Below are 14,678 nucleotides of genomic sequence, written 5' to 3' on the forward strand. Positions count from 1 at the left end.
AGACAGTTATGAAAGCAGCTGGGGCACCCCGCACACAACTGCAGGAAGACCTAAATTAGGAGCACTCTTCTCAAATTAGAGGACCATACACAGTACACATATAAAGAGAAGTTGTGTGTAGCATTCTATCATGCTAGTGTATGTATGCATTTTACTAAGCACTATCAAATGCTCTTTTAAGATATAACCTAATATGTTACGGTCTTTTGTCTAAATTTGTTTAGCTACCACGACTAATATAATCCATGATACAGCATTGTGCGAAAAAACAGTATCTAGTGTCACGCGACCTCCCATTCTCCTTATGTATACAAGCTAGACCGCACGCTTACTTGAGATCTGTCGAAAGGCGAAAAATTCTAAAAATGCGCATTTAATATTCGATCGATACGGAATACGATTAGATGGACAACATAAGCCAGGATCGTAGATGTATTCTCGACGTGTTGCCGTGCGAGACACTGGAGTTGATAATTCAGCAAATAGGTCCCATCACGAACTCATGGCCGGTACTATCGCGAGTACGTCTTCACAATTGACCAGCACGTCGTGGTTGACCAAACCTTGAATTCGGGGGTCGAGGTAATGGGCGAGGTCCTGAACTGTGCCGTTCGTTGTAGACAGATTGTCCTAACTACGAAGTAATCGAAAGGTGTGCAAGACCATGTACTCGCTGGCGTTGTCCAGTAGGCTATGGAGGCAAATCGAATTTCACAACATGATATTCAGCAATGAGACGTATCAGATTTGCGCGAGGAACATGCAGCATCAATACATGTATAGTATAGATTTGCATAGATGCAGTGGGCTGACCATCGAGACGTTGAGGAAGTTTTCAGAATTCAAAAGACTAGAGCGAATGGCCATTCGTTACTCGTCTTTGACTGAGAGCCTTGATTTCTCGATCAGAATGTCCAATTTTCCACCGGTGTCGAACGAGATTGGGGGCTCGGCTCCAATTGGGGGGTCCACTACGCACGGCAAGGGCGGAGAAGACATAATAGAGTGGCCTGAATCACTAAAATTTTTGAACCTAACCAACTTCAATGGCTCCAGAATATTCAGCCTGGTCAAGTGTAACAACCTTGAATCGCTCTACCTCTCGGGAGCGCAGGGAAATGCGAGCGAAATACTGAACTGGCTCCTTAACTCTAAAAAGACACTGCGAGAAGTCGATGTCAGCCGAACGACCTTCAGGCAAGAACAGGTTTCAATTTTGCTACAATCTTGTCCGAAACTCGAGTTGTTGGTTGCTACGGAGGTCATGCAACGAGCCGAAGAAGAGAATTATTCCAAGATGTACCCGAACGTTCAACTGTTGTTTGATCTGTTGAGCCATAAAATCGACCCCATCAACGCGCGAAAGAAGTACATAACTGCGCTGTACGACGTAGACGGAAAGGGGTGCTCCCTGCTGGCGGATGGCATTTACGTCGGCATGGAGATGTCGGCGCTTCGCCACATCGTGAAAGAGTTCAACATTGATCCAAATAAGTGCCGAGAATCGCCATCGCCGTGGAAAATTCCATTTCCAATGAAGCATCTGACCAGCATTATAAGGTTTCCTCTCGCACTCCATCAGGCAGCTGCATTTTTTGAAATAGAGACCGTCCGATTTCTGCTAGAAATTGGGACCGATCCCAACTTAAAGTGTCCAGAAAACTCTGGAAGAACCGCACTCTCGCTCTCTATGTCGAACATCGTTGACTCTCATCAATGCCTACAATTGTGTTCGTTCCTTGTTGAACATGGTGCTCTACTGGACGTTCAGGACGACGACGGGAAGACGCCTATAGATTACGCTATTGAATCCAAAAAGTTCAACCTGTTGTGTCCGCTTATCGCTGACAGCATACAAGCGCCGCTGCCAACGCATCAGCTCAACCTCATCATGTACGCCGCGATCGAAAACGACTGTCTGAAGCTGTACCAAGTGTGCATACAAAGGGGGGCGGACGTGTCGATCCCCAACGCGGCTGGATACACCCATTTGAACTGGGCTATCAGACACCAATCGTTAGCAGTCGCCAAGTATATCTTGTCTCAGAACATGGAGGAGATAAACCGCTTGGACGAGCTGAATGGATGGGCGCCTATTCACTACGCCCTGTTGGCGATAAACGGTGGGTACGCCGGCGCCATCTTAGAAGTGTTAATAGAGTCTGGATGCGACCTGAAGATTAAAACAAGGTCGGGACAGAGTTTGAGACAATTTATGTCGGAAAAGCACATTTCGTCAAGCTTTTTGATGGACAGCGTCCGGAATGCCGGCGTACTCCTACCCCAAGAAGAAGTGTACGACTAGAACAATTTTTACCAAGGAGAGAGAACGCGTTGACCAACGTGTTAGAGAGAAAGAGTAGGGCCGAGAGGAACACGCTACTAGAGCTGATCAGAGTTAATCGAACCCATCTTTAGGAAACAGGTGTAACCGCAGAGCGCTTTCAGCGTTTGATCCGGGAGAAAAAGGGTGACACCGAACACGCATAAACATATCGATTAAGTTATCTCAACTTTATCGTCTACGCTTCAGGAAGCTTTTGGTTGGATGGCCATGCCCGCTTCGTTCTCTGCAGGACTCAGAGCATGTAAGACAAGAGAAACCAGCAGGCCATTTATCAGTTCAGAATCTAAGATGCTACATAATAAAAAAAAACACGGGTTAGATAGAAGGGCGTCAGTCTCATTATCGACACACTTGTGTATTATCCCCCGTTTTATGCACTGCTTTACGCACAGAAGGTGAATGTAAAAACCAATTATTGAACGTTATAGAATTGGTGATATGGCCCATCGTGTACGGAATGGATATTTGGTCGTTTAAAAAGCTTCGAGGACGGGCGATGGGGGGCAGCTGCAACCGCCTTCACCCAACAGGAGTAGTGGAGCTATGAGATGATTCGTCCGTCGTTCTGCGTTTGTTGGCGCGTTTTGCATTGGCGGGTGCTTTTTTCAGCCGACGCAAATAGTCGTGGCCGGCGGGAGGACGTTGAGTTTTTTCCCGGAGCTTCGAAAAAAAGACAAAGAGTTAGGGCATCCGTACAAAACGATGCAGCCACAACGGCCCCAAATTATCGAAAGTTCAATAAGTGGCGGTCGACACTGCTAAAATCGTTTTTCGATGCGCGCGTGTATCGCGGTTATCAACATGCGCAACTTCTCGAGCTTCGCGATGTTTTGCTTGTTCTTCGTCGTACTGGTACTTGAAAACAATTGTAGTGGCAAAAAAGTTTTTTTTGTTGGACAAACTACGTGTACCTACGCGGGCTCGAGTGCTCGAGTGCTTAGCTTATGGCCCAAGCACCATATGAAACAACCAATGGCTATGCCCAGTGTGTCGTGAAAGTCTCGTTTCTCCACTGCGGTCGCTTCAGGATAAATGAACTGGGCGAATTGTACGTTATTTTTGCACAAGTGAAAAGACATTTTTATCCAAAAAACAATTTGTAATCCTTTACCTTACTTTACCGTTGTTTCATAGGTATGTACTTCTTTGCTTTATTTACGCTAACGCCCTATCGAGCCTATTATTTTTTTACTTCGACTTTCTATGTCCGTACTTTCTTACAAGAGGTACCTGTTATACAATTTTTATTATCACAGTACCTGAAGTCAAGACAAGTCAGAAGCACTAGGAAGGCTGTGTATTGAAGTTTTTTTTTCGTTTCTCCTATTGAATTATCAGAGGGATACGAAGAACCTTTCTATGGTGCCGCCCGAGCTATTCTTCTCATTCTTATGCCCTTTCTATAATAAACCAGACAGAGACCTATACACTACCCTCGTGGTGTATATATAGCCCCCGTTTAATAGTCTTGTTGCATTAGAATGAGCGGTGCTTTTCCGAAAGCCCCTCAGACGACCGCTTATGTACAAACCAATCCGTCCCTTAAGAGGGAGGCGCTTAGCCGGGAAGACAGAGAAAAGCAGCTGAAGCTGAGGACCGCACAGAAACCTGGTCAGGGAGGTGAGGGTCAAGAAATTACCCTCTCCGACCACAAGCATTCTTCAGGCGCACAAGGCATATTCAGGGGAGCTAGACATCAGGTGGCTTACAGCACTAGAGACAAGAAACCGCACGTTTTGAACCCTAGAGCGTCGTTATATGACCGACAGCCCGCGAAAACGGGTTCAAAGGAATCGAGCAGACAGCCGTTTGATTCTGGACGGCAGAGAGCGGTTGGCAGGGCGTCTAATTACATTCAAGGTTCCAGAAATGCTGCGGCGCAGCCCAGCGTTCTCAACCGTTTAAGTCGTTTGGATGAAAGGCCTATAAGGTCCAATGGAGACGTCGTGTTGCAGACCTTGGGTATTCGTCCAAAGGTCCAGTCCCTTTACGAGCAAAATTCGGAAACAAAACAAGAACAGAACCAGTTTCGGGACCAGAATAGACAGCTCTTTGTCAAGAATCCGCCTGCTCACATTGACCTGAAGTCTGTGATGGAGAAGTATGGCAAAGTGGAAAAAGTAGAACAAAAAAACAGAAATTATTTGGTTACGTTCAACAACCACGAGGCCGCTTCTAAGGCTAAGAGTTCCGCGAAGCCGCTTGTTATGATTTGGGGCCACCCTAATAAGAGCAACAGGGGCCTTCTTTCTGGCGGTAGTTCGGCGATAGCGATGGCCGACGGGTCTAGATACCGAGGCGGTACATCAATGTTTTCAATTTCGAAGAACGACTATATGAGAGCGAACGACGAAGACAGCCAGGGGGACAGTGATAACGTCTTTAGGAACACGTACGATACCGAGGGACGACTCTGTGATCGAAGGCAGTTGGACCGACAGGTCTCGTCGGAATACGACGAGCAGGACGATGACAGCATTTACTCTGAAAGCGACTATGACGAGCAGCAGTCTTACGACGGAGGTGACCGACATTCCTTGGTGGATCAGGAAGACGAGGTGCAACTGCCGGACAAGGATGGAGGTTATTTTTGGAACGATGCGAGCGACGACGACAGAGAGAGTTGCACAGAAGAGTATGCGATGAACGATTGTTCAGCGAATTTTCCGGATTCCGGAGGCATTTCCTCCGTAGCTCCCAAGGGCGTGTTCGCTGATTACGAAAAGCCTCAGTCTATGTCTGACCCGGAGGACATATTTCTGGACGAGACAAACAATCAGGATTGGGACGAAGATCGAGACCAGAACGAAGACAATCCTTTTGAGAACCTGGAGTCCGAGAACGACGAGTTTGACGAGTACTATAAAGATCAGACCTCGATCGACAATCAGGACGTCCCGATTTCGGTTTCCGGGAATAAAGGTCTAGACGAAAGAGACAACTACAGCGGCAGGCTTTCTGAGGCGCAGAACTCTGACGAAGATCATATCGATATGTTCGGGCTGTACGAGGAGGCGGAAGAGAAGGTGCCCAATGACCAGCAGCGCGAGTACCTCGCGTACGAAAAGAGCAACGAAATAATTGAGGACTCGGAGTCTGGTCTAGTTTTTCCTGCGGAGGAGCAGGATAAGGATTTCTACCGACCTGGCCACATCAAGCCCGCTTGGGGTTCTGGTGTGAACGGCGCTTTGTCGGCGAGCGTCAAACGTCCCGGACAACAGGGGGTCGGAGCGCCCGATCACCGCGAGAGCGCGTCCGTTCTATCTGCCAACCGCTACAAGAAATCGCCTATTTTTTCTGATGTATCCGGTCATCTTTCGTGCACCCCGCCCTTTTTCAAGGTACGCAGCAACATCCCCGAGATATTGCTGTATCGCTTCGACCCGATTCCTCAGAACCAGATGGGCCAGTGCACCGAAAAATGCCCCTTGAGCGAAATCAAAGAGAGAGAGACCACGAACGATTTGTCGAAATACGAGATGAACCCCCAGACGAAGGAGGCGATGACGTCTCTCGTAGTTAAAAAGTACAAGCGAAGCAGCGGAAACGAGTCCGACCTGAACCACACTCCCGAGACGCTGAGGCCGGCAGAGGTTCTGGAAGCCACGTTGGACTACCTGGTGTCCTATTTTTTGAACACAGAATCGTTTCTGAAAAGCGACGCGTACGACTTTTTGTCCGACCGCATGCGCTCTATACGGCAAGACTACCTGATTCAAAACATCAAAAACTTGCTGATATTGAGCATCTTGGAACGGATAGCCAGGTTTTACATACTCTGCGACTACGAGTTTTGCAGTTCCGGTACATTCAACGCCAAAATGAACACGGAGCAGCTCGTCGACAGCCTCGTCAACTGCAACGCTCTGTACAGGCACTTCAGGTCCTACTCTATTAGGTGCCCGTTCGAGGCGGAAATTCAGAGCTACCGACTGCTGTTGTACACCGAGGAGCTGCTGACGTCTAACAATTCTCTGCACATTTCGCAGGTGTTGACAGACGCGCCCGCGTACATATACAACTCGGTAGACGTTCAGTTTGCCATCGAGGTTTCTACGGCGATTGCGACCAAGAACTACTATCTGTTTTTTAAATTGCTTAAGCAGGCTCGATACCTGCACGCCTGTCTGATGCACCGCATGGTGGACAGGGTCCGGATAAACTACCTCAAGTCAGTTTGTTGCATTGACACGCTGTCCTTGGTGGAGCTTACCGAATTGTTACATTTGAACGAGGTGGAAGAGACCAAGCAGTTTTGCGAGTCCTACGATATCAAGTACAGTGGCGACCAAACCAAGCTGAAGAAGTCGCACCACACAATTGTCGACGTCAACCGTCGGTTCTATTCATTCAAGATAGTGGACTCGATAAGGGGGAATCGACCGCTGTCCTATTTTGTCGACGAAAACGTCAAGTCCACGTACGAGCAGTGGGCGAAGTTTGGACTGTTTCAGCCGCAAAATCTCCCCGAGTTGCCGTGGGACAGCTTGGAGTGCATACCGGATATTGACTTCGACCTCGAGCGGCCCGACACCGAGGAAAACTCGAGGTTGTGGAAAAAAAAGCTTACAAGAAATTATTTACAGAATTGTTCGACGTTGGGCCGCGACGGGCTGGATGGCACTGGCCTGAGGAGGGAGGAGTCGGAGAGCGCGGGCGACGGTCGACGGCACGAGGAACATCAGTCGTTTCCGAGGCCGCTATCCGAGGTGCAGGGGACTGACGGTTTGTGTACTGGTTACCTCGCGCTCGACCGGCGCGCGTCGGAGGTGGCGCCGGCGCGGGCCGAGGGGCCGGTTGCCGAGTTGGGTGAGGTCGAGGGCGTGCTGAGTCCGAAGGGCGCGACGCCGGAGCGTTACATTTACAAGATTATGCGCGAGCAGGCGCTTTTGACCGAGAAGCTGACGCAGCAGAGTCGAGAGTTGGAGGTTCTGAGGGAGCGAGTGTCGTCTCAGAGCACCGCTTCGCAGTCATCGGGGGAGAAGGAGCAACAATACGAAGCGTTGCAGCAGGAGTTGGAAAGCCTCAGGCGCGAATTGGAAAGGCAGCGAGGCCAGTATTTGGAGAAGGAGTCTGTGACGAATTTAGAGAAAAAAAAGCTGTTACAGGATTTGGAGGCGCAGTCGAGGGTGATCGAGCAGCTGAAGAGGGGATTGGTCAAGAGGGACGACTCGGATGGGGGTTTTTATTGGTCGTCGCCGTTCGAGCATGAGAGGCATTTATCGGCTTTGACTCAGGTGTCGAATGAGCGTCAACAGAAGGCGGAGTGGGGACGAGAGGAGTTTTGGGTTCCGTTTGATATGGTCGAGCTGGTTTCGGGCTGGCTGGGGTCTCGGCCGCCGAGGAGAGGTAATAGAGATTGTATAGTAAGGGTTTGGTGGAAGTGCTTGGTGTACGTGGGAGGGGACTTGGGGGCGAAGTCGCCGAGATCGGTCGAGTCTTGGATTATCAAGAAGTTGTCTGGGAACGAGCCGAGGGATGATGGACTGCCGTATTTGCCGGAAATAGTGGGAGAGGGGGGGAAGGGTTGCTGTGACTGTATATATTTTAAAAAGGCGCCCATGACTATCCAGGTTGGTCCGGAGGGGTCTGAGTCGTGCCTTCAATTGCGGCAGCGCGTGCAGGTTGATCTCAGAGTGGTCGTTGAGAACGTTAGGTCGTTGGAGAAGGTCCAGACAGCTGCTTTTCGGGGGGTGTCTGGAATTTTTTTCTACATTCCGGCGCCGCCGGTCCGATTGTTTCCTACAGAGCAGTCCGTTGACTCGCTCTCGCGGCAGTGGCTGGTGCCTCGGCTGAAGGAGTTGCAGAGGGTGTTGGAAGCGCTGCCGGAGTTTAGTCATTTGCCTTTGTTTGTATTGTATTTGCCATCAGAGGCGACGTGGCCGACGTCGGAGTGGTCGTTGTCTGCCAAGGTCTCGCTGATCAGGCAAGCGATTGAAAGAGAAGTGCCGGCGTTTAGCAAGGTTTCCAACATGCGCGTTGGCCCGCTGGTAAATGACGTGTCGTTGGCGCAAGAGGTAGATTTGTCGCCCGCGTCGTTGACGGAGCCCCTCGTTTCCCAGGCGCCCTTTGTGCTGAAGCAGGCGTTGCAGTGGTTGTTCTCGCAGGCTCCTGAAGATCCTGGCGTGATGACGTGCAGGCTGTCTCACATAGTCGAGCACAGGTTGACGTCGGCCGTTTTATTGGAGCTTGAGAGAGAGTACCACGCGCGGCTGTTTTCGACGTCCGACGGCGCGGAATGCGAAGCGATCGCGTCGCCGGCGTACACGAGCCGGTGGAATGAGGAAGTTGGCAGGTTGATTGAAGAGATTGTGGATCCCAAGCTCCGGGACATAGATTGGCCGGCACCTGAGTTTTGTAGTGGCCGCAGCGCGGAAGAAGGCGCGTGGGTTTTGGAATGGAACACCAAGCCGCGTTTTTTGTATGTCAACAACCTGTTGAACGAGCTGTTTCTTCCCGGGGTCGGAGCGGACGTCCGAGTGAATGAGTCGTCCTCTGAGGAGCTCGGCGCGTATTTCATGGCGTATTTACGTGCGATTGTGAGTTCAGAAAACGAAGGTACATGGCGAGCCCAATTTGACATTTTGGTCGAACGCGTGGCATCGCTTTTGAGGCGCTATGCCGATTTTGCTAGCTACCTCGAGTCCAGTGCTAGAGAGACCAACCTTATTCCGATTCGACTGCCCTTTCCTTGGCATTTGGCTTACTACGAAATTTTGAGCTACAAGCTGTCTATCGTTCCGGAGGTTTTGTGCGTTGGGGTTTTTCCCGAGACCTACGTTGACGCGGAGTCTCTGCAAGAGTGCCGGCGATCTCGGCACGCGCGCCAGTTCTTCGGGTCGGACGAGATCCTCCGTCGGTACTTGGCGTCATGCTTGACCGAAGAGAGCATCCGAATCAAGAAGATGAAGCAAGAGGCAGAAGCGGACAACGCGGCGCTGCTCTCTTACGTCAACTGGCTGTCCTCGTCCGCGCGGTCGTCCGGCGTCGAGAAGGCGCCGGTCAAGGCGAGGGGAGAGTCGAAGAAGCGGGCGACGCCGGACGAACAGCGAGCGTTGCCCGAGGACGCGAGTCGTTCGGACAACCGCACGCCGGAGGTGATTGCTGGGAAATTCGACAGCGCGTTTCAAGAGCTGGACCAAAGAACCGAAAGCCTCAGTTCGAAACTCGAGGAGCTCGTGAGCAGAGCAGGAAAACTGGGCAGTTTCAAGCTCGAGAAATTGTCGAATACGACAGACGCGGGCGCGCAAAAGGCAGGATTGATGAGGCGGGACTCGACGACGCGGCAGAGTTCACCTTACCTTTCCAACACGGTGAATAGGATACGCCATTCGTTAGACAGGGCGCGTGCTTCCCAAGGTTCGGAAGACGACGCATTCTCTATAGCTAGATCTAGGCGTCGAGACAGGATTGATCTAAAAGAGCAGCCGTCGCTCGTCCGTCAGAAGTTCAAGAAGATGCACTGAGTTTTCGAGCGTTCGCTTCAAGCAGTAAATCCCTTTGGCTGGAGTTTCCAGGTGGCCCCGAAAAAAAAAACCATAGAAAAATAACGGAGTTCGATTTGATTTTTTCTAAAAAGCGAGAGAAGATTTTTTTTTTTGCGCGCGCAGAGAGAGCCGCGTAGCCAAGACCGAGAAGGCGCTGAGCGTCCTAGCAGAATCTAGATATTCCCAGTTCAAGCAGCGTGAATCTCGAAAAGAGAAGGTCTAGCGAGGGGGGTGGGTTTGCGAGCAGCGCGAGCACGTCGCTGTCGCCGTATTCGCTTTTTTGCGTTGGTTCAACCGACACCATGACAAAATTTTTCGCGACCTGATGGAGGACCCTAGATAGCACCCAGGGTAGTGGCCGGTCCACGTGCTTCGAGGCGTTCAAGGAGGAGGGGTGCACGATTTGCACGCCGAATTGAGCGTGTCCTCTGCTCGCGCCGCCTTGTGGATACAAGAGAAAGTCGACGCCAAGTTTCAGACCTGGTTTAACGACCCATTTCTTGCTTTGGTAGTGGTGATATACTGTGAAATTGAGCAACGCTGTGAGTCAAAAGTGGAATTCCCGCCGATGCTAGAGCAGGGGAGGCCCCAATGCGCGTACATTTCCGTACCCATATACCGTATAGCGAAGCCTGGCTGGTGAGAGCAAAAGCATTCCCACAAGCTTTGAGTCGAGAATTCAGAGAGCGCTGCGTCTGTTTTTTGAATCATCGGTTTATGGCACCGGCACCCATCATATCGATACACCTTAAGGGCATTTTTGGCTTGGAGCAAATACATACATTCCTCAAAGAACAGCTGAATGTCTTCCGGCTTTGCCACGGTCGGGTCTTCTTCGCCGTTGATTTCAGAACATTTTTGGCCGGTTGGTTGCTGAGCGTCTTGTCCAGAGTCCGTTTTTGGTCGGGGCGGTGGAGGAATCGCGGTCGAAACGCTCTTCGTCAAAGCCTTGAAGGGCTCTTGTTCTGACTTCTTGCCGAGTAAACCGCCCTTTTTCTTCAAGTGGTAGTCCGGAGCGCCTCTAGACAGAGCGCCCCGTCCGTACCCGTGTTTTATCAAGCAGTCGACGACATGGCGCAGACGAGCAGAATTGGCGTCGTCATCGGAGATCTGACATATTGTCACTTCGAAACCATTGAAGTGACCTTCGTCGGAGAACGCGTCAAAGATTTCGTGGGGTTAAAAAAAAAAAAAGCAGCTCCCTCAAAGCGTCCTGAGGTCAAGGCATGTGTACGCACAAGGTAGCCGCGCATCTTCTATCGGGAATTTTGAAACGTCTAGATCTTTTTCCGCTTTTTTTACGGCGCGGAACAACGGAGACCGATTCATGGAGTGGGGGGTACAACAACATTTATCTGCGTATCGCACGCGCGATTTTTGACCACCGAAAAACGGACTGAAGTCGGTTGCTCGGCAATAAAGAGGGTGTACGAAGTTAGCGTTGAGGCGAAAAAAAAAAAAGGAGCAGATGGGGAACCACGGGGCAAAAGTGATGTGGCTCTGCTGCTTTGAGATTTCGTATTCACAGCTCGAACAGAGCGTTAAAAAAAAATAATTCTCGTTTTTCCTTGTTTCAAAAAATCAGAGTTTTGTGATCTGACGATGACAACTTTGTAATTTCGCTTTGGCTTTGACTGCGTTTGGCTATTTTAGTTTTTGCTTAGTCGTGTTCGTCTCACTCCTCCTATGCTTTAACGCATGAATACCGTCGGCGAGCGGATTGTCAGGATTTTCGAAGAGGCTATCCAATCTCCGCTTCAGCATGCTCGGCACATTCGAACGCTTCAGCTGATGGCTGACGAAAACGTGAACATGTTCTTCGAGACGTTTCAGAAGCTCGTGGTCCAGTATTTGTTGGACAAATACCTTGCTAAGCCGAGCAAGGCCGAGACGAGTCTTCTGAAGAGGTTTATACTGAAGCTGCTGACAACTCCTGCCAGAGATGACGTGTCTGACTCGCGCTCAGAAGGTTCCAGGCAGTTGCGCGACAAGTGCATCGAAATGCTGCTGGTTACGTCTCGAGCGCCGCACGTCAAAGTCCGAAAGCGCTCGATTGGTTTGCTTTTTGGCGTGCTTTGCGAGTCCGGTCCGTTTTCAAGGTGAGCCAGAGTGGTACAAAAAGGCGGCAACAGGAAAAAAAAAACGCTTTAGTTTTTGGTTGCGACTGCACAGACGCAGGAAGGAGAGGTTTATTTAGCGAGATCTCGAGGAAGTTCTAACACCGGTGTTGGTTGTGCTGGTGCACGCGGTTGTTCTAGGTGTGGCGTTTTGGAAGGTGGCGTTGGTTGCGCGTTGGACCATCTGAGAGACAAGAACGAGAAGATAAGGATGGAGTGCGCTACGTTCTTGCGGTGCATGCACGAGAGAGTGGACTTGCAGACTCAGAGGGCGATTGTCGACCGCTGCTTGCAGAACATTGGAGTTGGAGAGCAAAAGGAGGTTTGCTTGGCGAGTTTGAGGGCCGTGCCGCTGGTTCGGGGGGCGATAGTCAGCATGGTCCGACTTGTGGACCGTGCGAACGCGGAGCTGACGTGCGAGGTGTTGGGCCGATTTAGGGGGGTTCCGCCGAGCGAGTTGTCGTTCGAGGAGCGAGGGAAGTTGGTGGAGGTGTGTTTGGGGGCGGCTGATGCGGAGAGGGGTGCTGGGTCAGCGGCGGAGGTGGCCGCGTGGAGGGAGTCCGTGGAGAGCCGCATGGGGTCGTTGCTGGAGTGTTGGATGGAGAGCGTGGAGAACAGGCTGGAGTGGTTTTTGAAGTTGTTTGACAGGGACGAGGTGGCTCGTAGGGCTCTGAGTGGGTTGTTCAGGTCGGGGAGAGAGCTCGCGAAGGAGCAGCTGACAGAGATGAGCAGGGTGAGTGGTCCGAGTTACTATGTGACGCTTGGCGCTTACTGCGAGTATTTATGGGAGAGGGGAGACAGCGGTGATTTGTACAGGTGGTTGGATGAGGTTTTGACGGAGGGCATGTCGGAATTTGCGTCCGAGATACGGAGGTGCGAATTGGATCCGCGAGCGTTGGAGTTGGCTCTCTACGTCGCGGGGTATTTGGACTACAGGATTCCGTTGGTGAGGGAGGGCGTAGAGGAGGCGATGTTGGGGCTGCTTCGGAGGGTTCAGCAGCCCGAGGTCGTGAGGCGAGTTATGTCGAATTTGCGAAGGGCGCAGTCGTTTGAAGCGTACGCGGACACGGTGGTCGATTACATTTTGAAGGTGCTGTTGCAGAGGGACTGCGAGTGCGCGATGGTGATGGCGGCGGAGTTTTTGGATTCGTGTGAGGAGCGGCTGAGCGAGGAGAAGTTGGAGAGGATAGAGAGCGGAATTGTGAAGCCGCACTTGCGCGAAAAGAGCCCGCACCTGAGGCCGGCGATGATGTGCTTGGTTTCGATGTGCGCGATGAGTACGGTTTACGTAAAGAGATACGCTGGGTGCGTGATGGATGTGGCGAAGAGCGGTTTGGTGGAAGTTGAGAATAGGAGGTTGGCGATTCAGATATTGAGCGATTGGGTGGTTCTTTACACGGGCGAGTTCGCGAGGAGTCTTCAGGAGTCGTTACCGGAGGGCAAGGAAAAGAGGAGCGACGAAGCGGGGGAAGGCGGTTTTTTTTCGATTTTGAACACGATAGCGGACGCGACGGAGACGGCTGAGTTGCAATTGGTGGCGCTGGAGGCGGTTTGCAAGTCGCTGTGCGGTCCAGAGTCGGAGAGTTTTATGCTACAACAGCTTGTCAAGAAGACGTTCAATGAATACATATTTGACTCGCGTTCGAGGGCTCGCGGGGTTTGCGGGTTGCTGGATGCGTTTTACCGGGTTTTGGTGACGATTCCGGACTCGCAGCGCAAGCTGTTCCGCATGATGCGCAGGTGGGCGGTTAAGTTGCCGCCGGATCTCGAGCCCGACCAGTACTACATGTTTTTGCACTACGTCAGTCGCCTGATCACGGCGTACGCGCTGTCGAGCGACGCTGGGCGGTCGTTGGAGGTCGAGTCGAGGGAGGGGCCCTCGGGGGGTGCGAAGAGGTGTCACTTGTTGAAGGTGTTCAAACAGATCGCTCTGTTTTACTTGAAGGGGATGGCCGAGAAGCGCCTGCCGGCGAGATCGCCGACGGCGTTATTGGTTTTGAGTCGCTTTTACTATGAGGGAGACGACGAGAGCAAGAGCCGGTTGGTGGAGTACTTGGACCTGATTCCGAACAGCTTGAAGTCGGCTAAGATTGCGAGGCTGTTGGAGAGGCTGAGGCGGCGCATTCTTCAAAAGGCGCCGCTTCACCCCAGAGAGCTGGCGTACCCGAGTTTGAGTGGGTTCGGAGCGGATTTGAGGAAGTGCGCGCGAGACCAGGAGGGGGCGGGCGAGCGGACGAGGGCGCCCGTGGAGGGCCAGGAGGCGTGGATAGAGCGAGCGCGGCGGGAATTCGAAGAAATCAACAGGCACCGACTGCTTTCGGAAGAGGGGGGTTCGGAGAAGCTCGGGGGGGCGCAGGGTTTGAAGAAGCGAGCGAAGGGGGGGGAAGGGACCGAGAGCGGTGAGGACAGGCGCAGAGAAGCGACGGTGGGAGAGGGGCGAAGGGAGCGAGTGGAGAGAGCCGCAGAGTGGGCGTCGAAGAGATTGACGTGCGCCAAGGAGGAATCGGAGCGGAGCACGCCGAGGTGGGAGGCATCGGTTGGCGATGGAGGTTGGGGGGCCGCGAAGAGCGAGGTTCTGGGTCGCGAGACGAGGAAATTGCTGAAAGGTGCGTTGAACTTCGACGAGAGAAGCTCGGGGAAGCGTTCGGCGGAGCGTTCCGCCAAGTCGACGCCGGATTATTTAGCCGTGAAGAGGCCTTTTCCTGTTTTCGGTGGCGAGGGCGGTCC

At 51.9% G+C, this 14,678-nt stretch overlaps 2 protein-coding genes across 2 annotated transcripts; one reads left to right on the plus strand and one right to left on the minus strand.

The window, feature by feature from the left end:
• Positions 1-371: 371 nt before the first annotated feature.
• Positions 372-2,706, plus strand: LOC126322594 (uncharacterized). Its single transcript, XM_049994459.1, has 2 exons — positions 372-521; positions 653-2,706. Exons 1-2 carry the CDS (start codon positions 405-407, stop codon positions 2,303-2,305), a joined length of 1,770 nt encoding a protein of 589 aa, XP_049850416.1. The 5' UTR covers positions 372-404; the 3' UTR covers positions 2,306-2,706.
• Positions 2,707-9,997: 7,291 nt separating this feature from the next.
• Positions 9,998-11,003, minus strand: LOC126322595 (tRNA-splicing endonuclease subunit Sen2-like). Its single transcript, XM_049994461.1, has 2 exons — positions 10,446-11,003; positions 9,998-10,356 (listed from the first exon to the last, which is right to left on the minus strand). Exons 1-2 carry the CDS (start codon positions 10,612-10,614, stop codon positions 9,998-10,000), a joined length of 528 nt encoding a protein of 175 aa, XP_049850418.1. The 5' UTR covers positions 10,615-11,003.
• Between the last annotated feature and the right edge of the window lie 3,675 nt (positions 11,004-14,678).

Source organism: Schistocerca gregaria, unplaced genomic scaffold (genome assembly GCF_023897955.1).
Source record: "Schistocerca gregaria isolate iqSchGreg1 unplaced genomic scaffold, iqSchGreg1.2 ptg000818l, whole genome shotgun sequence".
In the NCBI taxonomy this organism is placed as follows: Eukaryota; Metazoa; Arthropoda; class Insecta; order Orthoptera; family Acrididae; genus Schistocerca; species Schistocerca gregaria.

Coding starts and splice junctions, on each gene's coding strand:
- LOC126322594 (XM_049994459.1), top strand. CDS start 405: ATGGACAACATAAGCCAGGATCGTAGATGTATTCTCGACGTGTTGCCG. Junction 522..652: donor CATGGCCGGTACTATCGCGA/GTACGTCTTCAC, acceptor AGTAATCGAAAG/GTGTGCAAGACCATGTACTC.
- LOC126322595 (XM_049994461.1), bottom strand. CDS start 10,614: ATGTATTTGCTCCAAGCCAAAAATGCCCTTAAGGTGTATCGATATGAT. Junction 10,357..10,445: donor CTTCGCTATACGGTATATGG/GTACGGAAATGT, acceptor TCAATTTCACAG/TATATCACCACTACCAAAGC.